General features: G+C 41.4%; 1 protein-coding gene across 1 annotated transcript in view; it reads right to left on the bottom strand.

The window, feature by feature from the left end:
- The window catches only part of patj (PATJ crumbs cell polarity complex component), a 414,550-nt gene extending 389,024 nt beyond the window's left edge, over positions 1-25,526 (bottom strand). The window contains exons 1-10 of the mRNA XM_034001483.3: positions 25,345-25,526; positions 24,491-24,546; positions 20,831-21,012; positions 18,375-18,533; positions 17,519-17,658; positions 15,518-15,716; positions 12,435-12,563; positions 8,736-9,017; positions 8,164-8,266; positions 223-311 (exon numbers count right to left, since the gene is read on the bottom strand). Of these exons, the coding sequence (XP_033857374.3) occupies positions 223-311; positions 8,164-8,266; positions 8,736-9,017; positions 12,435-12,563; positions 15,518-15,716; positions 17,519-17,658; positions 18,375-18,533; positions 20,831-21,012; positions 24,491-24,512 (1,305 nt within the window). The 5' untranslated portion in view covers positions 24,513-24,546; positions 25,345-25,526. The remainder of the gene's footprint in view (positions 1-222; positions 312-8,163; positions 8,267-8,735; positions 9,018-12,434; positions 12,564-15,517; positions 15,717-17,518; positions 17,659-18,374; positions 18,534-20,830; positions 21,013-24,490; positions 24,547-25,344) is intronic.
- Between the last annotated feature and the right edge of the window lie 825 nt (positions 25,527-26,351).

Below are 26,351 nucleotides of genomic sequence, written 5' to 3'. Positions count from 1 at the left end.
CATGGGTATATGCACCTGCCATGCACAGGATAAGACCAGTCTGCAAAAATCTCTATTTTCAGTCCATGTAGATTTATTATCATGAACAGTATTTAACAAAATATTTATTTTTTAGGGTAACGCATCATGCAACTAGATTAGCTTCAATCAGTGATCAGGCATTCCATAACAGATGCAGAATGAACAGCAGTTAAACAGTGGTTATGATGTCTTTGTACTTACAGCAATGATCTTGTCCTGAACTTGTATGCGACCGCTCTGTTCTGCTGCACTCCCTGGGATGATGTTTTTCACAAAAATCCCAGAAGAGTCTGCTGGAAAACAAATGTGATTATGCACACATTGTAATACCTGGACTTCATATTTACCAGTCAGGGGCTCAGCATGCTAGCTTTGGTAACTCAGAGCCACGTTAGCAAAAACACAGCGAGTCAGTTAGTGAAGCAGCAACAGTGAGGTGAAAAACATCTCTGACAATCACTCCCTGATTGTATGAAGAACACAACAAGGGTGAGTTACAAAGAGCGCTCTCTCTGCTGTGCGCTAGTAGCACATAGGAAGCATTTTCCATACTCAATATGCCACTAATGAGTTTTGATAAGGACCATGTCTGCACCTCTGAACACATTTGTTTTAGTTTGTTTAAAGCTCGGCTCATCTGAGTATAAAGAAAATGGACGACCTGCTACTGAACTGGTGCAGGGCTAAGCAAGTTGGCCATTCCCATCCCAGTCTGTGTTCCAAATCTATTTGAAATTGGTTAATTGAACCAACAAAACCTCCATCCAGGCTCTAACATAGTTACATGTTTCATTCTACCTTTTAAACATGGAGTGGAATGCCCCAACACCAGAATTGGTCCAGAAATGTGGAAATAACCATGAGCCGACATCACAATTTACAGCATCACTGAAAAATAGAGTAACATTACAAAAAATTCACCCTAGTGGTTCTCTAAAACTACCAGGTTAATTAAAATGAAAGTTACCAGACGTGTAGATCCTATTTGTGTGCCTTTGGCTATTTTCATTTTAAAATGTTAACCCGTTTTCTTAAACTTTTTTAAAAGATGCACAAATGCGCAACAGTTTTTCAATGCTAAGACTACATTTCCCATAATTCTCATGAACTTTGCGCAGGTGTGGAGAGCAGTTTTCAAACTGAAAAGTCCATAAACACCACCATCTTGACCGGGACTAGGCATACATCATGAAACGTACAAGCCCCGCTTGGTGCTATCTGTCGTTGCAAAGGTTTTAAAATCTAGTGCCCGGCTTGTCCGTGAGACTCTGCAAGTCTATACTAAAGACTGGGGATGTCATGGTATGCTGTGGTATAGACTGCCACGGTTTGGAAACCGCAACCATTTTTCTTTACCATGGTTAATGAGTTCATGGTTTACCAAGGTATGCAAAAGTAGTTGACAGGTTTCTGTCTCTACCAGCTCCTCATTGCTGCTTGTCAGCTTTGAATTCCAAAAAATAAAAATAGTAAGCGCCGCTGCCATTTAAAGTGTTCAGCACAGGAAACTGTCGTGATGAAACTAAACAAGCACAACAAACATGTCGGACAGTAAACAAACTCGTACAAGTAAGAAAGTGACCTCTTCCTCCTGCAAAACAGACCCAATCATCCATCTCAGGGTATTTGGGGTATGAAAAAAAACAAAGGAGGGCTTTGTATTGTAGTTGGGGATGGAAAGCCAGTGTGCAGAGAATGCAGGATTCGGGTAACACAGCTACAGGTGGGAATACATCACCTCTTCACCCACACACGAGAGGATCACCCGGCCCTGTATAGCGAAGCTCAGGTGTGTATATTCTTAGTATACTCAATCACGTTTTTATCATTAAAATAAAATTACACTTTGTTTTGTGTACACGTAACAGCTGCTGCTTGCAAACTCTATACAGTAAGCTTGTATTGCATCAACTACCAGATGCTTTTGGGTCAAGTTAGGATGAAAGATTTTCCAGTGTTATGTTCCTACAGCCAGTCTTCGGGGAGCATTTGTCATGTGATTAGTTATGTCATCAGTGATGCCATTGCCGATGTCATATGTAATGTCATGCACACACATAATGGTGCAGAGTTAAGGTTGCATGTCAATTTGGAGGGTATTGCTCGAGTAACCTTAACATTACTTTAATGCACACATTATATAATATAATATATATATATATATATATATATATATATATATATATACACACATACACATACACACACACAGTGCCTTGCAAAAGTATTCAGACCCCTGACCAATTCTCTCATATTACTGAATTACAAATGGTACATTGAAATTTCATTCTGTTTGATATTTTATTTTAAAAAACTGAAACTCAAAATCAATTATTGTAAGGTGACATTGGTTTTATGTTGGGAAATATTTTTAAGAAAAATAAAAAACTGAAATATCTTGCTTGCATAAGTATTCAACCCCTGTGCTGTGAAAGCTCCCAGTTTACACTGATGAAAGAAATTGCCCTAATGAGGACACAGTTACCTTACCATTGGCCTCCACCTGTGAACCATTAAAGTTGCTGCCACATTTTCTGGATAAAAACCCCACTGTTGAAGGATCATTGGTCAGGCTGTGAATCTGAAGGAAAATGAAGACCAAAGAGCATTCTACAGAAATTAGAGATAAAGTAATACAAATGCATAGATTAGGGAAAGGGTACAAAATAATATCCAAGTGTTTGGATATCCCAGTGAGCACAGTTGGATCAATAATCAGGAAGTGGAAGCTGCATCACACCACCCGGGCACTGCCAAGAAAAGGCCTTCCCTCAAAACTCAGCGCTCAAACAAGAAGGAGACTTGTGAGAGAAGCCACAGAGAGGCCAACAATCACTTTGAAGGAGCTACAGAGTTCAGTGGCTGGGAGTGGAGTAATGGTGCACCAGTCAACCATATCAAGAGTTCTGCATGACACTAGCCTGTATGGGAGGGTGGCAAGAAAGAAGCCGTTACTCAAAAAGTACCATCTGAAAGCACGTCTGGAGTTTGCCAGAAAGCATGAGAGTGACCCAGCTGCGATGTGGGAAAAGGTTTTGTGGTCAGATGAGACCAAGATAGAGCTTTTTGGCCAAAACTCAAAGCGCTATGTGTGGCGCAAACCTAACACTGCCCATGCCTCAAGACACACCATCCCTACAGTGAAGTATGGTGGTGGCAGCATCATGCTGTGGGGATGCTTCTCATCAGCAGGGACTGGGCATCTTGTTAAAATTGAAGGAAGAATGGCTGGAGCAAAATACAGGGAAATACTGCAAGAGAACCTGCTTCAGTCTGCTAAAAAACTGAAGCTTGGGAGGAAATTCACCTTTCAGCAGGACAATGATCCCAAGCACAAGGCCAAAGCAACATTGGAATGGCTCAAGAACAAACAGGTGAATGTCCTACATTGGCCCAGTCAAAGTCCTGATCTCAATCCCATTGAGAATCTGTGGCACTATTTGAAAATTGTGGTCCACAAGCGTTGTCCAACCAACCTGAACAACCTGGAGCAAATATGCCAAGAAGAATGGGCCAAAATCAGACACTGTGTGCAAAGCTGGTACATACTTACCCCAAAAGACTTAAAGCTGTTACTGCAGCGAAAGGTGGCTCTACCAAATATTAATGTGTGGGGGTTGAATACTTATGCAAGCAAGATATTTCAGTTTTTTATTTTTCTTAAAAATATTTCCCAACATAAAACCAATGTCACCTTACAATAATTGATTTTGAGTTTCAGTGTTTTAAAATAAAATATCAAACAGAACAAAATTTCAATGTACCATTTGTAATTCAGTAATATGAGAGAATTGGTCAGGGGTCTGAATACTTTTGCAAGGCACTGTATATAAAGCAGCTTTCGAGTTAATGCGAGAAAAAGCAGTAGCTATAGAATTAAGGTTAATCAGGATTTTTTTTATTTTAAAACACAGTAAAACATAATGGCTAAATGAACGTGGAGCTCTCCAATGACAATGTCATGCAAGTCTCTGGTCTCTCCTACCTGTTCATAAGTTTTATATCAAAGGCAGTTTTTGTTTTTTTCGAATTCTCTGGGGGAATTTCAAAAACGGGCCGACATTTCCAGTGCTTGGGAATTTTTATAATAAAAACGACAATCAGCAGTTTAAAAGACATACAAGAGAAACAGCTGTGCAAGTCATAAACAGGCGAGGCGTTCTCACATCACTTAATTACGTTTATTTTTACGTAACATCTCTTAATTATGATATTTTTCACATGAGCTGAGATGCAATTATAGTACTTCCATATATTACAAACACATAATCTAGTTTTTAGGGTCCTCAGTCAAAAAATGGGGACTCTTACGAGCTTTCGAGTCTATCCGCCTGTCACACTCTACGTGGTGAACACGATAACATCTTCACCTCCTACTCTCCTATAGACATTTCAGAGTGCATTGAATCCGACAAACTCAATTCTGTACAAATATTTTTAGCTTTCAGATACTGTGCGATTATTACATGATTATTAGTTTTTATTTGCGCCTATGTAAAGTCATCTTCAGTATTAAGGCCACCATGCAGTACCAAACTTATCAAGCCTCTTTTACGTTTTCCAACAAGACCAACATTTCGCAGTTGCCCAAGATACCTTGTGCACAGCGGAGTTCCCATGTAACAGCAACTGCTGTGCAGTGACCAAAAAACTACAGAGAAATAAGGAATTCGACTCAAAAACTGTTAAATGAGTGGAGTACATTACAACCCTGATATTATATCTCTGAATATAAATCAGGAAATATTGTTATGCCATAAGTAGGGCATTCATTTAACAACAAACTCAGGGAGGATCTTGTATTTTCAGATGACACCAGAGTGAGGGTTAAAAGCAGCAAACCACATGCTTGTCTCTCCCTCGATAGTTCATTTACAGTGCCGTGAAATTATTTGCCCCGTCTGATTTTCTGCATTTTTGCATATTTTTGACACAATGTTATCAGATCTTAAACAAAAACCTAATATTAGATAAAAGGGACCCTGAGTGAACAAATAACACAAAAATGCGATACATATTTCATTTATTTATTAAAGAAAGTTATGCAACACCCAAGCCCCCGTGTGAAAAAAGTAAATCGCCCCCTTAGACTCAATAACTGGTTACGCCACCTTTAGCAGCAATAACTGCAACCAAACGCTTCCTGTAGTTATTGATTAGTCTCTCACAGCGCCGCGGAGGAATTTTGGCCCAATCCTCCATGCAGCACTGCTTCAATTCAGTGACATTTGTGGGTTTTAGAGCATGAACTGCTCGTTTCAGGACCTGCCACAACATCTCAATGGGGTTTAGGTCTGGACTTTGACTAGGTCAATCCAAAACTTTAAATTTCTTCTTCTTCTTCTTATTATTTATTTCTTAGCAGACGCCCTTATCCAGGGCGACTTACAATTGTTACAAGATATCACATTATACATTATTTCACATTATACAGATATCACATTATTTTTACATACAATTACCCATTTATACAGTTGGGTTTTTACTGGAGCAATCTAGGTAAAGGACCTTGCTCAAGGGTACAACAGCAGTGTCCCCCACTGGGGATTGAACCCACAACCCTCTGGTCAAGAGTCCAGAGCCCTAACCACTACTCCACACTGCTGCCCTTTCTTGTTCTTCAACCATTCTGATGTAGACTTGCTTGTGTGTTTCGGATTATTGTCTTGCTGCATGACCCAGCTACGCTTCAGCTTCAGCTCACGGACGGATGGCCTGACATTCTCCTGTAGAATTCTCTGATACAGAGCAGAATTCATGGTTCCTTCAATGATGGCAAGGCGTCCAGGTCCTGATGGAGCAAAGCATCCCCAAACTATGTCACTACCACCACCATGCTTGACCGTTGGTATGAGGTTCTTACTGTGGAATGCAGTGTTTGGTTTTCGCCAGACATAACGGGGCCCATGTCGGCCAAAAAGTTCCACTTTTGACTCATCTGTCCATAGAACATTGTTCCAGAACTCTTGACGATCACCCAGGTGCTTTTTGGCAAACTTGAGAAGAGCATTCATGTTCTTCTTAGTGAACAATAGTTTCCTCCTTGCTACTCTGCCATGAATCCCATTTTTGCCCAGTGTCTTTCTGATGGTGGAGTCATGAACACTGACCTTAGCCGAGGCGAGAGAGGCCTGCAGATCCCTGGATGTTGTTCTAGGGTTCTTTGTGACTTCCTGGGCGATTTTACGCCTTGCTCTTGGAGAGATTTTGGCAGGACGGCCACTCCTGGGAAGATTCACTTCTGTCCAAAACTTTCTCCATTTGGTCAATATGGCTCCGACTGTGGTTCGGTGGAGCCCCAGAGCCTTAGAAATGGCTTTGTAACCCTTTCCAGACTGATAGGCATCAACAAGTTTTTTTGTTGAGAATTTATTTTGTTCGTGGCATGATGTGCCTCTAGAACCTGTGTGCTGAGAACTTCACTCTGGTGGTAAGGGCCAAAGTTAGTCAGATTTATATTGGGCAGGGCTGGACCAAATCAGGCCTGGTTGTTAACCAAAGTATTCAAACAGCTGACCCTAATTATCCCTTTAATTGGGTTGAGTTAGCTGGGGGGGGGGGGGGCAATAACTTTTTCACACCTGAAGATTGCATGTTTGATTACCTTGCACACCAAACAAATGAAAGAAGCACCACACTTTGGTGTCATTTTTTACTCTCAGACTCCCTCTATATACTACTACAACCCATAAAAAAAATCTGACAAAATACAATGTGAAAAAAGTGCAAAAATGCAGAAATTCAGACAGGGTGCAAATACTTTTTCATGGCATTGTAGTTGTTAAGGTGGGGAACAAAACAATAACCCCCATCTTCCAAACTGTGAAACAGAGACTTCTGTAATTACGCAGCGCTACATGAAACCGGAACCTCAAAGGACAATGAAGTTCCATGTTGTAAAGTTAAACAGCAGCTTGCTATGGGTATGAAATATCACAATGACCTTAAATAATGAATGAATGAATGAATGAATTCTTGTTTAGATTCACTTCAAAGTTTAAAGCAGGGTGCTAGCTTCTGGCTCCACCCTGTATTTCTGATGTACTTTTAACATGATGCCGAGAGCTCTACTGAAGACACCCGGGTGCTTTAAACTTTTTAAAGTGTCACCAGGATGTGACGACTGAAACAGAAAATAACATACAAAGCAAATCTAAACAATGAAGAAGCATACATTAGTTAAGATAACTCTTGATATTTCATTATCCACATATACGTTCTTTAGCATACAACAAACTCCATTTTTATTATTTGCAATATACAAATGTATTTATCTTCCACGTGAACCTTGCTAAATCCTTCCTAATAGCTATTCTTTAATGATTTAAACTGTTTTTGGACCTGGTTTGCTCCAGTTAGACAAATCATCGCGTTCCAGTTGTTGCCTTGAGGCCAAGGCAAGGTTACAATAACATCTAAGTGCTCTCCAATCACTCACTATGTAAAAACCACAAGAAACAGTTTAGCAACGCACATCACTAACATATGCATGGCCTGCATACATATTTATACAGCTGATTTTTAAAAATGGTTCTGGTTTGCTATATTTTTCAACTTTTTAGACTTCAAGCAGCTTCTTCTGCAAGCAATCAATCTCTCCACACTGGGAACCTGATTTCAACTGCTTCACGAGCTTAAACAAATGTTCATTAAAGCATTTGCATTTCAGTTCTCTTTGCTTTTATATCTACAAGATATGCAACAATAAATCCAAATATATCCAAAAATATCTAGATTTGTAATTGTATACATACATTTGCATATGTATTTTTCCCCACGTGATATTTTTCCATGTTTTATTATATTTAAATCAGTATTTTTTTTGTCTCCGAGGATATTAATGGGTTACATTTTTAGGCAGGATCACTGTGGGCTGAACCACAGAGCAAACATCAAATACTGGATTTCTACTGGCTGCTTTGTGTGCCAACACAGTTAGCAGGGCGGGGGCACTGAACTACATAGCGCTTGATGCGCTCAGAGCAGCACCCAACTTAAAGATGAGCTTGAAAACGAAAACATTAGCGATCCCATAAACTACAATAGTGAAACAAAACCGAACTACACCTGAAGTTCTGAAAAATTCTCTTTAGGCAGCATGAAGCTTCCTCATTGACCCCAACCCTTCCGCCATAGCCTCACCTCCGGTGGTTGTGCCAACGTATCCAACAATGGTGATCCCCAGGCTTTGTCCTGCCTCCTTCTTCAGGTCAACATCATAGACATCATACCCCTCAAGGATTAACTGAAAGAGGCAGAGCAAAGCAAGACAGAGCTTGACGTACATTCACAGCATGTGGAAAAACATTTTAATAAATGCCCACATTAGGGGAAGCAATTACTGCAATATATTTAACTCAACCATGGACCATGGATATAGTATCTATTACTAAGAATCTGTATCACCACAAACGAAGATCACAATACAATACATGACATGATACAGATATCACACTGGACCTTTATTTTTTTATTTTTTCAAAACATTAGTAAAGAAAATGTATTGATAGCTCCTCAGACATTTTATTATTTTTTTTGCTAGGAAAAGTACCACTAAAAATAAAATGCGCTTAACATATGCTATGCACCTTTCAAATCGGTACAGTAAATGTGAGACCCACTAAGTGATTTACTGGAATTATTCTGTAGGCTTAATGTACTTTTTAAAAATGATTGCTATTAATATACTACAGAGAGCCCTGCTGTGTTCGCACCGCTCTGGTTCCCTTGCTGTGAATGGGAGGCAGGGCAGGGGCTGGAGGTCTGATCAAAGCACTGCCGACGGGCTCCGGCGCAATCACCATGCGGCTGTGAACGGGAGGCAGGGCAGGGGCTGGAGGTCTGATTGAAGCACTGCCGACGGGCTCCCGTGCGATCACCATGCGCACGTTGTTCCCACAGCTCTGGAGCACCTGCACCACCTGGTCACTGGCCAGCCCCTGAACATCCGTCCCTCCGATACGCAGGATGTGATCCCCAGTCCGCAACCGCCCATCCTGGAAGAGCAGGCAGGAAACAAGTTACACCAGGGCGCACTAAGCCAGGACAAGACATTGACAAGCTTCGAATGACATTATAATTGATAGACTTAGGACAGAGGGAACGAGACACTTCACACAGCGAGTGGTGAAAAGATATTCAAGGTTGTGTTATGATGTAGCCCAGGTATAAAAACTATTTGACCCACCTGCACATTAAAATGCAATATTTGGAAGATACTACATATACTGCAGCATACTGTAAAGTTTTGTGGTTTAGAGATGGGGCATGTACATGCTAACTGCACCTTGTGTATTTAGTTAATCTGAACCAATACCTTAAGCACAGTACAGAAACCAAGACCAGAGGACACAGTTAGAAATTAAGTGGAGATAGACTGAGAACACAGGGAAGGAGACACTTCTTCACGCAGAGAGTGGCAAGGGTATGGAATGGGTTACCTAATCATGTTGTGGAGGCAGAATCACTTGGATCCTTTAAGACCCAACTTAATAAAGTTATGACATCAATCAGGACGAGCTTAGACAGGCTGAATGGCCTCCTCTCATTCTTAATTGTTCTTACGTTGATTGATCTTATGTTTATTGCTGTTTTACATTTTTTTCCTATCATGGTGTTAGTAATCATTCTGAGTCGTTCTGGGTTCTGTTGTTCCTAAATTGAGTTAGTACCATTTTTCTCTAAATCTGCCTTTTACCTGGCTTTGATCTTGTCTGGAGAATCCTAAATTCTAGGCCTTCCTTATTCCATGCAAATCACGTAACAATGTAAACTTTATATAGATATTTTAACTGTAAAAACACAAAAGGTGGGGCCAGCAGAGCTGAAAAGTCATACTGTCACATGATTCGAATGGAATGAAGATGGCTGCTCAGTCCCGGCATTTAGGATACTCCAGACAAGCTCCCAGCAAGGTCAAACACAGGTAAAGGCAGATTTAAATGACAAAAACTCAATATGGGAACACTAGATCCACTCAGAGTGCTTTCAGTCATGATAAAATAGAGGATTCATATTGAATGTAACAAACGTGACCCGTGTGTTTACCACTGCCCGTAGAGGTTTCATATTGAATGTAACAAACGTGACCCGTGTGTTTACCACTGCCCGTAGAGGTTTCATATTGAATGTAACAAACATGACCAGTGTGTTTACCACTGCCCGTAGAGGTTTCATATTGAATGTAACAAACATGACCAGTGTGTTTACCACTGCCCGTAGAGGTTTCATATTGAATGTAACAAACATGACCAGTGTGTTTACCACTGCCCGTAGAGGTTTCATATTGAATGTAACAAACATGACCAGTGTGTTTACCACTGCCCGCAACGGTGCCTGCCCGAAGAGGTATCATGTTGAATGTTGCACCTACCTTTGCAGTCACAATTGCAGAAACTCATTTTCTGGGTTAAAATGCAGAACAAATATTTCAATGGGATTTGTTGCTTATTAGCTTATTTTGCCTCTTGTTGTAGAGGGAACCATTATCTATTCAGCAATACGCAGACGTTTTGTAAATCAGGGTCGGATTGAGGTTAAAAGGGCAATAAACACCCACCCCCAGCTGTTCATCACTCCTAGGAGTAACCCTAACCTTAACCCCAACCCCAAACCCCAGTGGTTAATCACTCCTAGGAGTAAACCCTAACCCCAACCCCCACCCCCACCCCCAGCCCCAGTTGTTCATCACTCCTAGGAGTAAACCCCAACCCCTAGTGGTTCATCACTCCTAGAAGTAAACCCTAACCTTAACCCCAACTCCCACCCCCAGTGGTTCATCACTCCTAGGAGTAAACCCCCACCCCCAGTGGTTTATCATTCCTAGGAGTAAACCCCAACCCTAACCCCTAGAGGTTCATTACTCCTAGAAGTAAACCCTAACCTTAACCCCAACCCCCACCCCCACCCCCACCGGTTCATCACTCCTAGGAGTAAACCCAAACCCCCACCCCCAGTGGTTCATCACTCCTAGGAGTAAACCCCAACCCCTAGTGGTTCATCACTCCTAGAAGTAAACCCTAACCCTAACCCTAACCCCCCACCCCCAGTGGTTCATCACTCCTAGGAAGTTTCATATTCTGGGTACCGTTGCTCATGGTTACACTGCCGTACAGTGAAACCTACACATTGTGTACACTGCTGTGAAACTTGATTACCCAAACCCCAATAATCTGACCAGCTGCTTGTGTTCAGTACCCTTCTGCTCTGTTGTCATATAAAATGTCCTTTTCATCATAGAGTTACAGATAAAAGGGGTTTTGGAATATCTTTTAGGAGGATTCTTGACTGCGAAAGTCATACAAAGAATTTCACAGATTGGATTATCCGATCACCCTCTGGTCCCAGTTAGTTAAGATAAGAGGTTTTATTGTACGTTTAGTTCCAAAAACCTTCTTAGTAACATTGCATATGATTTTAAAGAAGAACATTGTCTGTAACACCACTCTGCTTTCACAGTGTTATTTACATTCCTGAGAGTTATTGGTGTAAAAAGGTTAGCTCTGCTTTTTTGTTTATAATACTAAATGGTACTTTTTTCACTGTCACGTAGCGTCAGCACATTAAACACATTGAACTATAGTCACAAAACTTCAAGTTCAGTTATTTGGTTTTATAAACACTTCTAGATTAAACATGTCTTTGAAAAATGAGAATCAACTTTTGATCAGCAGTCTACATAAAAATGACATGAAAAATACTGAAACCAATTTCCCTACAACAGCATTTTTTAAATATGAAATGTCAAGAAGAGGGAGCAATAACAGCACAGCTTGGAACTTTTAAAAGCGTTCTGCCCGATTCAATTGACAACCAATTCACTTTGAGAGGACGGGGGCGAGAGGCATTGAATAAGCACAGTAACACTCTCCAAATGAGGTCCAGAATCTGCATGCCTGGGCTATACCTCGAGCTGAACAACACCCCTAGTGCAAGGATATTGGACCATATTTAAACACCCTGTTTTGTGTTAATGCTTTCGTGTTTCTATGTGAAAGTAAGAAATGTGTCAGTTAACTGACCAACACCTGAAATGTAAAAACAGGAAATACAGGAAAGGGTTGATGGATCAAGCTATGCCCTTCCAGGATAAGGCTGGATTTTTCTGGAGCATTTTACAGAACCAGGAAGTCCACCTGGACTGAACCAGACACTTAGTTCAGGTGTAATTCCGGGTTCTCCCCTGTGCTGCAACAGGCTGTAAGGAAGAATCAAGCTGTGGTGCATCCTGGCAGAGTATAGGCTGACCAAATCAACTGCTATGTGTAGTTGTATTAAGTTTACAAGAATAAAAAAAGTATTCTCATGAAAATATTTTACTCAGGATGGGGCTTGTATTTTAATAGCCCTAATAACGGACACTTAATGGGTTCCTATCCTTCAGAACATATTTATCTACATAGTATAGACCTTACCCGATCTGCCAGACTCCCGGGGACAACAGTCCTCACAACCACTCCGGTCGACTTGCCTCCCACTATTCCAAATCCCAGCCCTGATCCATCATTCACCAACTCAATCTCCTCCACGTGCCCCCACTGGACCTGCCAATGACAGAAACTGAATCAGTACAGATCATGACAGCTACATCCCAAGGTGCCCTGTGTAACAAAAACAACAATCAGCAAAATGCCCCCCTCCCTAGGGTTATACCCAATAAAACTACCTGTTTCCTCTTGAGGAAAAGCCCTATATAAACAATATACAATTAAACTATCGGAATGATTGTTGGCTGATCCTGTATATTTTAGTACTATGGTCTATCTATACAAAATATACTGGAATGGTATTTTTTGTGTTCACTTTCAATCTGATTCAAGATGCCTTTATGCACATAAGTTTGTTGGTAAGATAAAATGTTCTTTAGAAACGGAGGTCCAAAAGCACAGCTCACAGATGTGTGTACTGTTATGTTCTAAAGGAACAATCCCTATGGTATTTGCAAATGAGTATTTGAATAGATCAATATTGTTGCAGCTTTACAGAATAAAGAAAGAAAGGAAACATGTCTGGGAGAGGGAACAGCGTGATTCATTGCAGCGTGATTTTGCAGTTCCCAATACAATGACGGAATCTTTCTTTCCGTGACCTTGGCTGGAACAAGAATGTTTTTTTTGTGTGAAAGGACTCTGTGCTGTTCTGTCTTTCTTCAATTGCATTTTTTCCTAGAAGCAAGTTATACTACAGGGACTGATCTGTAAATGCTACAATGCTGGGGCCTTGGTTACTAAACTGAATATGTTAATCAGTTAATCCAGCTACCAAATAAAGCTCACAGGCAAAAATAAGGTTCTTAAATCTTTCAGTAAACATCATTTATGCCTCTGTGCACTGTACTTAAATCCAAACTACAGTCAGCTTTACATTGTGTTTCAGCTATACAAAAATCCTTCCTAATTGTGTCCTTCTTGTTTACCACTCTGTGATCAGATCCTCAGTCTCACCATCAACCTGTCCCCCTGCAATATTTGTTTTGTGTGGGATTTTTTACTGATGTATTTCTTACATTAGACATTAGACATGATTCTGGGAGCTCTATTGAGCTCGCAGGGGTGCTTTTTAAAAAGCCATCAGTATTTGATGCCTGAAACAAACTATTAAATAAAGTGAATGTAAACAAGAAGAATAAAGTGTTATAACTCATCCCACACCACGTTGCATATGTTTTACTCTCTGCTTCCAGGCTCTACTGCTAGAATATTCACACTTTCACATTTCTCTCTATTGCTCAATCGGTCTGTCATCAGCTTGTTTTGTTGTACCGCTTCCTGTTCTTAACCCTTTTGATATGGTGCCCTTTCAACTGTTCAAGTTTAGAAGCATATGGAGTAAAGCCGGTCACATTGTCACATGATTTCTGAACAAACAGGAAGAAAAATATAAAGTTTGTTGAAAAACTGGAAAGTACAACTATGGTCGCAAACGAGTGACGGGGAATCAAGCTGGCGAACATGTGCAACATATCGTGACAAGAAACGGACATGCTGCAGAGGCCTGAATCACAGAAACCTTCACTGCAGGACAAGACACAGCCAGACCACTTCAACAATGCAATCACAGAAACCTTCACTGCAGGACAAGACACAGCCAGACCACTTCAACAATGCAATCACAGAAACCTTCACTGCAGGACAAGACACAGCCAGACCACTTCAACAATGCAATCACAGAAACCTTCACTGCAGGACAAGACACAGCCAGACCACTTCAACAATGCAATCACAGAAACCTTCACTGCAGGACAAGACACAGCCAGACCACTTCAACAATGCAATCACAGAAACCTTCACTGCAGGACAAGACACAGCCAGACTTCTTCAACAATGCGCCAGGAGAAACACGATTCCAGCTAGCAGGTCTCTAATTGTGTGGCCAGTCAGAGAAGGAAATAATAAACATACATTAACAGTTACATGTACTTTAATAATCTTTAATTCCATGCCAATATAAAGCACTATAGTCTCCTATAGTCTGTCCCTGGCCATTATCACATGTCTGCCCACTTTATTAAGACCTGTAACAAATCTCGGGATGGCCCATCGTTTGTCCAGATCACAACCTTGACCACAAGGTGCAGGAAGGTGTCTCAAGTGGTTTTTTAATGCATTCAGTCATTAATATTTCACGCACTTGGTGCAGAGAAGTAGGCGGTGGGTCGTGATGACAAATGCGTCGTTCAAATCAATTTCAAACATGCTCAATTGGATTGAGATCCTGGGATTACAGTGGCCGTGAAAGATGCCAGACGTCTCTGTCATGCTCCTCAAAGCATTTGTGCACAATTCTGGCACGGTGGATGGGTGCATTATCGTGCTGAAAAAAATCCATCGCCATCAGGGTACAAGTCCAGCACTGCTGGGTGGACTTGATCCGCAACAATACTTAAAGACTAAGAAGCGGGGTTCCAAAAAATATAGCATTACACGTTGCCACATGTTGACAGAACTGTTTAAATGAGATCTGTCCTCTAAATCACTAAGCGCGACTAAAAAAAAACAAGTGCTTTGGTTTTTACCTGTTTGACAATGTGGGCAATAATACTTACACTATCAGTGTAGTAGAGCTGACCTTTTTTAAAAGAGCTTTGAAACAGACTTTAAAGTTATAAGTGTAAAAAGTTGTCAGGATGTTACAATGAAAAGACAAATTACAGGTATGTTATTTAAACAGTTGTAGCAACACGTGGGGACATGTTACGCTATATTTTCAGAACCCTGCTACTTACTCATTAAATACACTAGGTGTTTGGCCTTCCAGAATAATCAGGGGACCCCAGGTACAGTATACCAGGAGAACATGTCCCAAACAGGGCAATGCTAAGCAACTGGGTAGACCGATCGGAATAAAGTGGCTGACGTATATCTTATAATTGAGATCTACAAGTATAGACTGCCATACAATATCTGTTACCTGGTCAATTGACCTGCATGTGTTCCTGTAAAGCATGAACTCTTTAATATCTGGTATGTGTTTCATATATTACTGCTCCAGTTCTTACCTGCTGAGTATGTTCCACTAAATCAGAGAGGAAGGGAGATGGCCCATTGCTTCTGGCCACGGGTTCCCGAGCCACCTCTAACTGCACACTCCCTATGGATTGCTGGAGCAGCCCGATGGCCTGCTGGTGAGAAATGTTTTGGTCCAGGGGAGTGCCACCGATTGCAAGGATCTGGTCATTTTCCTTCAACCTCCCATCCCTGCAAACACAAGCAGGCCATGTGAATTCCCCATCAGCAGTGTAATGTGTCCCAAGTACAGGTTTCAAGCAGGGCTTCCTGCGCAAGGACAGCTGGTCTGTTTTCACTCAATTTCTTAATGAATACCCGCATATTTGCCCTGCTAACAAGAACAAGCATGTAGAGGGTGTGGAAATGTGGGACAGTGTTTTGACAGGTGCTATTAAAATGATGTTACAGATGTAATCAGAATCAGATGCAGTGTTTTTGTCATGCAATATGTGAGGACAGAGGTAAAGGAGATTTAAAATTAAACACAATGTGAATGAAATGTTTGTGTTAAAGTTTCAAAACTGCTAAAATACGAAGCGTTTATGGACCAGATATGTCCCCTAGCTTTCAGTATTGTGAAAAGGCTGTTGATTCTGCTGTTTCCATTTGTTAAAATGAAAGTGTGACACATATGCCCCAGATTCTGATACTGTCAACTAATAAAGAATGTCCATACCAAGTTTAATCTCAAGCGCATAAGCAGTTCTTTCAATGGACATACCAACATACTGGCTACTCCATACGGTCTTTTAAATGTAATGATTTTAATTACATGACTTGACACTAGGACAGTAGCTTCCAGTGTCATTGTAATGACTAGGTTACATTTCCATGGTGTTTGAAATCATTCAGGGTGGTTCTGGCTTCTGTTCCTCCAGTATGAGTACTACTAAATCTGCTATACTGAATCTGCTACTAAATCTGCCTTTACCTGAGCTGGTCAGGAAAATCCTGTGCAGACACTGAACACACTTCTTTCGTCCCATTCAAATCATATTGCAATATAACTCTGCCAACCCAGCCTGCTCTATGTAGCTGAAAGGTGACACTGACAATTTGAATATAGAGTCCATATTTAAAACATTTTGAAGTAAATCAAGCCCTCTTTTTTAGTAGCTCCCAAATCTTATCAGCAGACCTCATATGGTCATTTATTTAGTAGATATCGTCACCACAAGCAAAACCATCAAGTCAAAGCCACCTGACAAATATGATTAACCAGCGTAGCAAGGATAAACCACAGCTGGGTTGTATTAGAACATTTTATAACACTGTGCAATCATCCTAGATTGCATCAACCCCCTATCCTGTGATTATTTTCATAAGAAGTTGCTGATGCAATCCAGGGTCACTCCTCAGTGCTGTCAAATGCTCTAATAAAATTTGGTTGTGGCTTGTCCCGGAGGGGTATTGGTTGAACAAACAGACCCCCATATGCTGAAAGAGAGTTAGGTTTAAAAAGGGCAAGTGTAAAAAAACAAAACCCACTGCCTCTATTTGGCCACATTGGGCGCCGTTTTGATCTTGTTATGAAGTTGAAATTCTACGAGATTTCATAGCCACCCGGGTTTAATGGAGGCCTAAAATACAGATACAGTGTAACTGCAATGGCTCATCTGAGGATTACTGTCCATCGACTACTTAAGAAAATCCATAAAACAGTAATTCTACACTTATAAATGTAGAAAACACACCATCTTTCTAACAATGTAATCTGTTCCATAAGTGTATCAGGATTTGACAGCACAGTTTCTGAAAATGAAAACACACGCAGTTACACACTTCAATTTATTTTATTTATTTTTTCATTGTGTAAGTCCCATTTTACTGCAGCACAGCAGAAACACAAATCTTCTATTTGCATGGCAGTCAAAAGGTTAAGCTACTTCCAAGTTGGAACTGAATACATCAAGGCTGTCATATTATGTTAGATTCAACCAGATTCACCAGTAATCATGTTAAATGCTGTCAGAAACTGAGCATCGCCTCACCTGTCCGCAATGCTCCCGGGCTGTACTTGTCTGATGAAGATGCCATGTTCACCTGCATTTTCACTCCTGAGCCCAATTACACTGAACCCCAGACCTCCCGTCACAGGTTTCTGCAGAACGATGCGTTCCGTCTGTCTTCCCTGGAATGAATAGGGGCAATGTAGTGAGCTTCAAAAACACCTGCTTCCCTCTGCACAAGAGCAACTTGGTACGGATCCCCCTTATCTTAATGCAGCATCTGAACTACATTTTTATTTCTTATTTCCATTACTATTTTATGATGGGAATCATGCTGTTGGTTCTGTTAATCAGCTACTGAGTTATTATCATTTCCCTCTGAATCTGCTTGTATCCGACAAACCCAAGTGCCGAGAGTAACAGGCTTCCTTGTTTTATGCAAAGTATGAGATAATGTAACGTTTCTCTCTCTCTCCCTCTCATCTCAGTTTCGGAATGTAAAGCACACTGTGGCTTCAGCAGAGTTTTCAAACATGTCTTCTCTCTAGGTACAGCAGGAGAGCTCAATGCACATCATGCCGGGTACTTTGCAGCACCGCTATCAGAAAAGCACAACATTGTGCCAATTGCTCCACAACTGAACTGAATATGCTGTGTATTTATAATTTACCTTTTTAAAAGTACCTTCCTCAACACTGCTTGTGGGGGACTAATTAGAAACATCTTGTAATGGTTTCTAGTTATAACAAATATTTTAAAAGAAACATTTCTAAAAACATCAAGGAAGTAATGAAAAATGGAAACAAAGCAAGAACTGGTAACCAAATAAAATGAATGATATGTAGATAAAATTTCATGCACCTATACTAGAAAAGAAGTAGACTCCCCCATAGCTCACCTTAGCCATCCCCTGGATAATCCTCTCAAAGTCATCATTGAGCCCCACAGGAATGGGAATGCCCGCTGTCTGCTGGCTGGGGCGATCCGCACTGAATATGAGCAATCCCTTCCTGGAGAAGTCAAAATTAGCAGCTCGATCCGGGGGCATGCGGTTAAACTGGCAGGAGGAGAGGGGGGCAGCGAGGCAACATCAGAAAAAGAAAGCATGAAAGTAAAAACAGTAAAATAATTAATCAGGTCATAATGATACCACTGAAGACAAGTATTAAGGGCAAACAATAAACAAAGTAAGGCCAGCAGAGTACTTATTGACACCACAAACTCCCCACCAAAGAAATACACACCCCTTAGTGTTTCAGTTGTGAATTCTACCAACTGCTTTGCAAATCAATTGGATCAAGTGGTGCTAAGTAATGCATTAAAGATGTTTTTCAGCTAATGAATATATCAAAGCACCTGAATTATAATTATATTTCGAGTACCCTAATTCACCCCTATACTTTACAGAGACATCATCATCTGCACTGTGCTTTGCAAATGGTGGGCATCACCTGCTTCAGTTTAGAGGACTGAACTCGTATCCATTGTATTAGCCCTTGTTAGCAATAGCAACACGATCACTGCCCCATGTTCTTGTGTTGAAGATCCTTTGGTTAATTCCATGCATTTTATTTGGAATAAGCAGATATTTTAAATGCAATACTTCATTTTTTTTTTTTTTTTTTTTTTTTAATCTAGCATTTCACTTTATGTATCGGATTATGAAAACAAACACAGAACGGAAAGGTTGTCAAAAATGATTTAAATACTTGGTCATCTACAGTATATTTAACAAAATAGTTCCATACATTATTGCTGCCATGCACCTTAACTATATAGTGAAAGAAACACAAGCTTTAACCAACATGTATTTTCAATTTAAAACAGGATATCTGGTACTACACTAGGTTAATGAAAGCTTTGTTGGCAAGGTGGAAAATTTCACCTGTTAAGTGAAATTATCCCCACCATTTCAGGGCCTTTTATTCCTGTCAGTAACCAACCAGCTGCTTACCCTAATGACTGACATGCTCTGCAGCCAGTAAGATGCTTTAAACCTGAAGATACTGCTGGGGTGAAATCATCTAGTAACAGATTTCCAGGGGCCTGTTTAAAAAAAGCTGAATCGCAGTCGCAAGCACCTCACAGATTAAAATTTGGGTTTCATAAAACTTTCACCGATTTTCACCTAACACTTTCGACAGCCAGACAGCACCCGCAGTCATTTTCATGGCCTATCCTGTTTTAACATGCTCTGCTGCTCAAACTGCTAGCTGGCCGTCTGTATGGCACAGAAATCAGAGGGGAAACAGTATTTCATTAGGGACTGGTCAAATCTTCTTGATGCGTATACAGACTCAGGATTCATATAAAATAACTAATCTGTGTGAATTATGAGATCAAGAAATTAGCCATAGATGGAGCTCAAATACCAATTCTGTCCCCTGCTGTGACTGAGCACCTGTACATATGTAGGAAAGGTTTTAATTCCATAATATTCAAGTCATCTCAGATGCCAACATGTCTGTGTTAGATGCTGTCATTCAATACCCTGGGAGTACAAACGGCAGTTTCATTTGGGCAAATTGTGATATTGCTGATCGCTTTGCCAGTGGAGATATTGGTGGTGGATGGCTTTTTAGACAGAGGAGAAGTTAATAATAGTAACAATGCATTTTATTAACAAGTTGTGTAGCTTATAACTATTGATCTATTTTCATTACTGCTTGCTTAGATGGATAGCAAAAGACGTGTTACTTATGTTGGGTCAAAGGTAGCAGGAAGAGCTTCGCTATCTGTTTTTCTTTTTTAGCTTATTCCAATCCTCTCTCAATACCAACAACAGCAACTTCACCAATTACATTCTCCTCCTCAGTGAGGTCTTTTTCATCTCCCTTCTTCTAATTGTGTTCTGCTCACTAGATCTATCCATTGATTTCTTATTTTACCTACCGTTCTCTGCATCTGTGATCGCCCCCTTTTTTTTTCTTTGTAACTAAACTTCCTGACAACTTGCTGAATAGAACGGGTTTGTGCTGACCAACCATTTCAATAATTGTTCAAATTCTTCTTTCAAAAAATTGGCTTTCCTTGTCACACCTGCCATTGTATGTAATTATGTAAGAAGTCTTTAAAGTTGATTACCATAGTTACGGATTTTTTACAAAGCATATCTCAAAAGAGTGATCGCAAGCGACAGCACTTGCAGTGTGTTTTATGAAACATTAGCAGTGTCGACCGCTGCATACATCGCAAGCACAGAACTTACAAGTTGCATAGTACCACAGATCATGTTTTGAAACAAACACACATGTGTTTCTCTGAAACTGCACATTTGAGATATAGTGCAAAGCAGGTTTGTATTTATGGAGCAGTTTTGCTAGCTCCAGTTCCTTTTGGCTTGATTGCACTGACCTGGTCCTTGAGCTGCTTGCAGGAGTGCTGCAGGGTGAGGACTTGGCTGAGCAGCGGGCTCTTCAGGGTGTCTCTCAGCATGCTCAGTCTCTCACAGTGGGTCACATCCCCCTTCTCTTTCAGCTTGGACTGCAGTCTTTCCAGCGCCTGCACAACCTGCTGCCTGTCTGTGGCAGACATTCCTGAAAAACAAACCCACAACAGTTATCCTTTTACAAGGGACGTGTGTCCCACAAATACAACGAGCAGAACTTTCTGATTTTTGCAACAAGGTGCACAAAACAGGGTTTACAATTTACTGACAAGTTGGATCTTGTCATCCAAATTATCAGTTTCCACCTCGAGTGACTCTTAATTGTATTTTAAAAATAAAACATTTGGGGGGTTCCCGAGTGGAGCATCCAGTAAAGGAGCTCCACGTGGAGTGCAGGATGCGCTCTATAATCTGGACGTTGCGAGTTCGAGTCCAAGCTATTCCACAGCCAACCGTGGATGGGAGCCCCCAGGGGGCGGCGCACAATTGGCCGAGCGTCGACCAGGGGAGGGAGGGTTAGGTCGGCCAGGGTGTCCTCGGCTCACCGCGCACTTGACTCAAACCAGTTGGGAATACATCTACAGCGCATATTTCATTATTCCAGAAGAGTTTATTATTTAAATAGATGTATAAACTTTTAAAGTCATAACTTAAGTGTGTGTATAGCATTGGCGAGAGGTAGGAGATCAATTTAGTTTGTCCAGCATTGTATTTCATCCATAGCTATAGCCCCTTTCACACTGGCATGCTCTACCCGGGTCGCGATCCGGTGTCATACAGGTCAGGTGCACAATTTCTCACTGCTTTTTTAGGGAAATAGGGTCGACCTGGGTAACACAAACAAGTACACAATGCATGTACGTAATGCCCTGGAAGCAGCAACGTTCACATGACCACCCTTTCATCTGTTCAGGCTTTCAAGATGGCGTACTTGTTACAGACACTTTCATCCAAGCTTCTCTGGACTGAATCAATGGCCCAAATGCTAATTCGAGCAAATGTTTCTTCATCGCTCTATGCCATCCCTGCAGCATTCTGTCTCATGGTGTGTCTCAATCAACAGAAATATGGCTAAACAGAATAAACAGAAATGCACCTTATGGAAATGAAAACTTTCTGCAGGCGTGGCTGTTTGTTACTTCGTCCTCTTACAAACAGCCAGCATGCATTTTGTCTCACTTTTGTCAAAGTGTGTCGACCTACATCCCGAGGTTTCACACTACGCAGGATTGGGACCAGTGTTAAAGGGGTTATGAAATACAGCGGTAATGAAAGAAACTTGTAAATTCAATGGCAAACTATAGACTAGAGGCCTTTCTCAATCTCTCCAATGACTTGTTTGTAAACAGAAATAAACACTCTCATAATACCAACCAGTTTACAAACAGTTATGGAGGTAAACATCTCACAGACTGGTCAGCGCTGTCCTGGACTCCCTATTGACAGTGCTGGATCCGGGGTTCTGTTTATTTATAACCACCTCACAGACTGGTCAGCGCTGTCCTGGACTCCCTATTGACAGTGCTGGATCCGGGGTTCTGTTTATTTATAACCACCTCACAGACTGGTCAGCGCTGTCCTGGACTCCCTATTGACAGTGCTGGATCCGGGGTTCTGTTTATTTATAACCACCTCACAGACTGGTCAGCGCTGTCCTGGACTCCCTATTGACAGTGCTGGATCCGGGGTTCTGTTTATTTATAACCACCTCACAGACTGGTCAGCGCTGTCCTGGACTCCCTATTGACAGTGCTGTATCCGGGGTTCTGTTTATTTATAAACACATCACAGACTAGTCAGCGCTGTCCTGGACTCCCTATTGACAGTGCTGGATCCGGGGTTCTGTTTATTTATAACCACCTCACAGACTGGTCAGCGCTGTCCTGGACTCCCTATTGACAGTGCTGGATCCGGGGTTCTGTTTATTTATAACCACCTCACAGACTAGTCAGCGCTGTCCTGGACTCCCTATTGACAGTGCTGGATCCGGGGTTCTGTTTATTTATAACCACCTCACAGACTGGTCAGCGCTGTCCTGGACTCCCTATTGACAGTGCTGGATCCGGGGTTCTGTTTATTTATAACCACCTCACAGACTGGTCAGCGCTGTCCTGGACTCCCTATTGACAGTGCTGGATCCGGGGTTCTGTTTATTTATAACCACCTCACAGACTGGTCAGCGCTGTCCTGGACTCCCTATTCACAGTGCTGGATCCGGGGTTCTGTTTATTTATAACCACCTCACAGACTGGTCAGCGCTGTCCTGGACTCCCTATTGACAGTGCTGGATCCGGGGTTCTGTTTATTTATAACCATCTCACAGACTGGTCAGCGCTGTCCTGGACTCCCTATTGACAGTGCTGGATCCGGGGTTCTGTTTATTTATAACCACCTCACAGACTGGTCAGCGCTGTCCTGGACTCCCTATTGACAGTGCTGGATCCGGGGTTCTGTTTATTTATAACCACCTCACAGACTGGTCAGCGCTGTCCTGGACTCCCTATTGACAGTGCTGGATCTGGGGTTCTGTTTATTTATAACCACCTCACAGACTGGTCAGCGCTGTCCTGGACCCGGGGTTCTGTTTATTTATAACCACCTCACAGACTGGTCAGCGCTGTCCTGGACTCCCTATTGACAGTGCTGGATCCGGGGTTCTGTTTATTTATAACCACCTCACAGACTGGTCAGCGCTGTCCTGGACTCCCTATTGACAGTGCTGGATCCGGGGTTCTGTTTATTTATAACCACCTCACAGACTGGTCAGCGCTGTCCTGGACTCCCTATTGACAGTGCTGGATCCGGGGTTCTGTTTATTTATAATCACCTCACAGACTGGTCAGCGCTGTCCTGGACTCCCTATTGACAGTGCTGGATCCGGGGTTCTGTTTATTTATAACCACCTCACAGACTGGTCAGCGCTGTCCTGGACTCCCTATTGACAGTGCTGGATCCGGGGTTCTGTTTATTTATAACCACCTCACAGACTAGTCAGCGCTGTCCTGGACTCCCTATTGACAGTGCTGGATCCGGGGTTCTGTTTATTTATAATCACCTCACAGACTGGTCAGCGCTGTCCTGGACTCCCTATTGACAGTGCTGGATCCGGGGTTCTGTTTATTTATAACCACCTCACAGACTGGTCAGTGCTGTCCTGGACTCCCTATTGACAGTGCTGGATCCGGGGTTCTGTTTATTTATAACCACCTCACAGACTGGTCAGCGCTGTCCTGGACTCCCTATTGACAGTGCTGGATCCGGGGTTCTGTTTATTTATAACCACCTCACAGACTGGTCAGCGCTGTCCTGGACTCCCTATTGACAGTGCTGGATCCGGGGTTCTGTTTATTTATAATCACCTCACAGACTGGTCAGCGCTGTCCTGGACTCCCTATTGACAGTGCTGGATCCGGGGTTCTGTTTATTTATAACCACCTCACAGACTGGTCAGCGCTGTCCTGGACTCCCTATTGACAGTGCTGGATCCGGGGTTCTGTTTATTTATAACCACCTCACAGACTGGTCAGCGCTGTCCTGGACTCCCTATTGACAGTGCTGGATCCGGGGTTCTGTTTATTTATTTTCCAAACCATTTGTTACAATTAGAATTTCTAAAAGGTCCATACCTGCAGGAAGATTTTCATACATGTTTCTTTTGCAGTGTCTCCTCTAAAAAAAACAACTACAAACAAAACAGATGTTAGCAAATGCATTTACACACACACATATAAACGAAAGGCTATGTATTTGCACACTGGGACAGAATGCCATATTGCCTAAACACATGACCATCTAGAACCACAGACGTTCATAAATCAAAGAAATAAATCGTATTATTTCCTTTTTTATATCACATAACCCCTTTCTTTCTCTGAATTTTGAACAACACAATAATAAATGAGGGCACAATACACTACATATACAAAAACACAGTTTTCATTCTAAATAGAATGTTTAAAAAGCTGCACGATAATGTATATTAAATTAAAACTGTATATTGCAAACGTGTAACAACTACAAACAGCCTAGTTACTGTAATAAAACAAATATTTAGTGCCGGTACAATCCTACAATAATATTTTAGTCAACTAACTTCCTAACAGGAAGTTATACTTAATGCTAAATATTTGGAGGCGGAGTCCGTTTTAGCTGATTCTCCAGTAACTGAAGAAAGGGGAAAAAAATCCACACAATTAATTCTTTAACATTTAAAACCTATTCCCGGTGGATTTCAAATGTCCGCGATTTATGTTATGTTTCATTTCATTTACCGGGTATTTAAATGCCAAGCTAGCTACGTCACAGGTTCTTCCACTTCCAATAATATTATAGTCCGTGCGATGATCAGCAAAAGTTCGACAGCAACTTTACACATAAGTCTGTTAAAGTAGCAATAACTTTTTTTTCGGATGCGAAACCAATACGATTGAGAATTCTAAAGTTTTCTGTACTTTCACATCAACCCCCTCCCCTACTGTACCTCGGCCAAATCAGCCTGTGATTCCTGGATCAAAGTCAAACCTCACAAAACTTGCACATTATACTTTAAATAATTTGTACGGACTTTACTTGTGCGGTCAGGTGTTTATAAAGTCGTATATGCTGTGCTAGCTAGCTACAGCCATTATTTAGGAGATTTTTAATCCACTGATTTGCCCTTAGTTCAGCTTACCTGTGCAACGGAAGTGTATAAACTGAGTGACCGCACCTCACCTGAAAAACAGGAAGTAGCTCATCCGTGTCTGGTCGAGATCAGCGCAGTGCACTTCATACAGCTGTACACAGTAACCCTAAACTGCAGCTGATAAAACAAAGTGCGTGTTGCATTGCTAGACTGCATCTTAACTTATAATGCGACTTCTTACCTGTAGTCTAGTATAATTCCAGCAATCATACTGCGTGGTGAGAATAGGAAAAAGGATTTACTGGTCAACAACAAAACACGTATGTGAGTGTAGAAAACAAATACCTATTTAGACCTATTTACCTATTTAGACTTGGACCATTGGTTATCTTCTTAACCAGCACAAAGTCTCTTGAACCATCAGGGCCAGCTGAAAACAAACGAACCATCAGCTAAACCAGTGCTGGTCTTTTCTGGAGTCTGTGTCATAAATAATATTCATAAAACCCATTAAAATCAAGTAAAAGATTTAGAAGAGATTACTAACATTTAGAAGGGTAAATAAATAAAGACAAAAGCACCTTTGCCAAATATATTACTATTGTGTATACAATCACATTTGTAAATGTCTTCTTCCCGTATGCATTTGTAACATACTATGTTTTAAATATTTGTACCTATTTTATTGCCAACGCAAGCTGCAACTGTATCTGAAGCTGTACAAAGTGTCACAAATGTATACATGCTGGGGCCTGCATATCATTTGCTGTTCATGAGAACTTCCAGAGCAATAAACAAACTGTTTGCCTTGGTAATTTTCCAGAGGCTTTTGGCACCGCCTGTTTTGCTGGGCGATAAAGTTC

This window comes from Acipenser ruthenus, chromosome 10, assembly GCF_902713425.1.
Source record: "Acipenser ruthenus chromosome 10, fAciRut3.2 maternal haplotype, whole genome shotgun sequence".
Taxonomy (NCBI): domain Eukaryota; kingdom Metazoa; phylum Chordata; class Actinopteri; order Acipenseriformes; family Acipenseridae; genus Acipenser; species Acipenser ruthenus.
The sequence above is the reverse complement of the archived record's forward strand: the minus strand, read 5'-3'. Positions and strand labels throughout refer to the sequence as shown.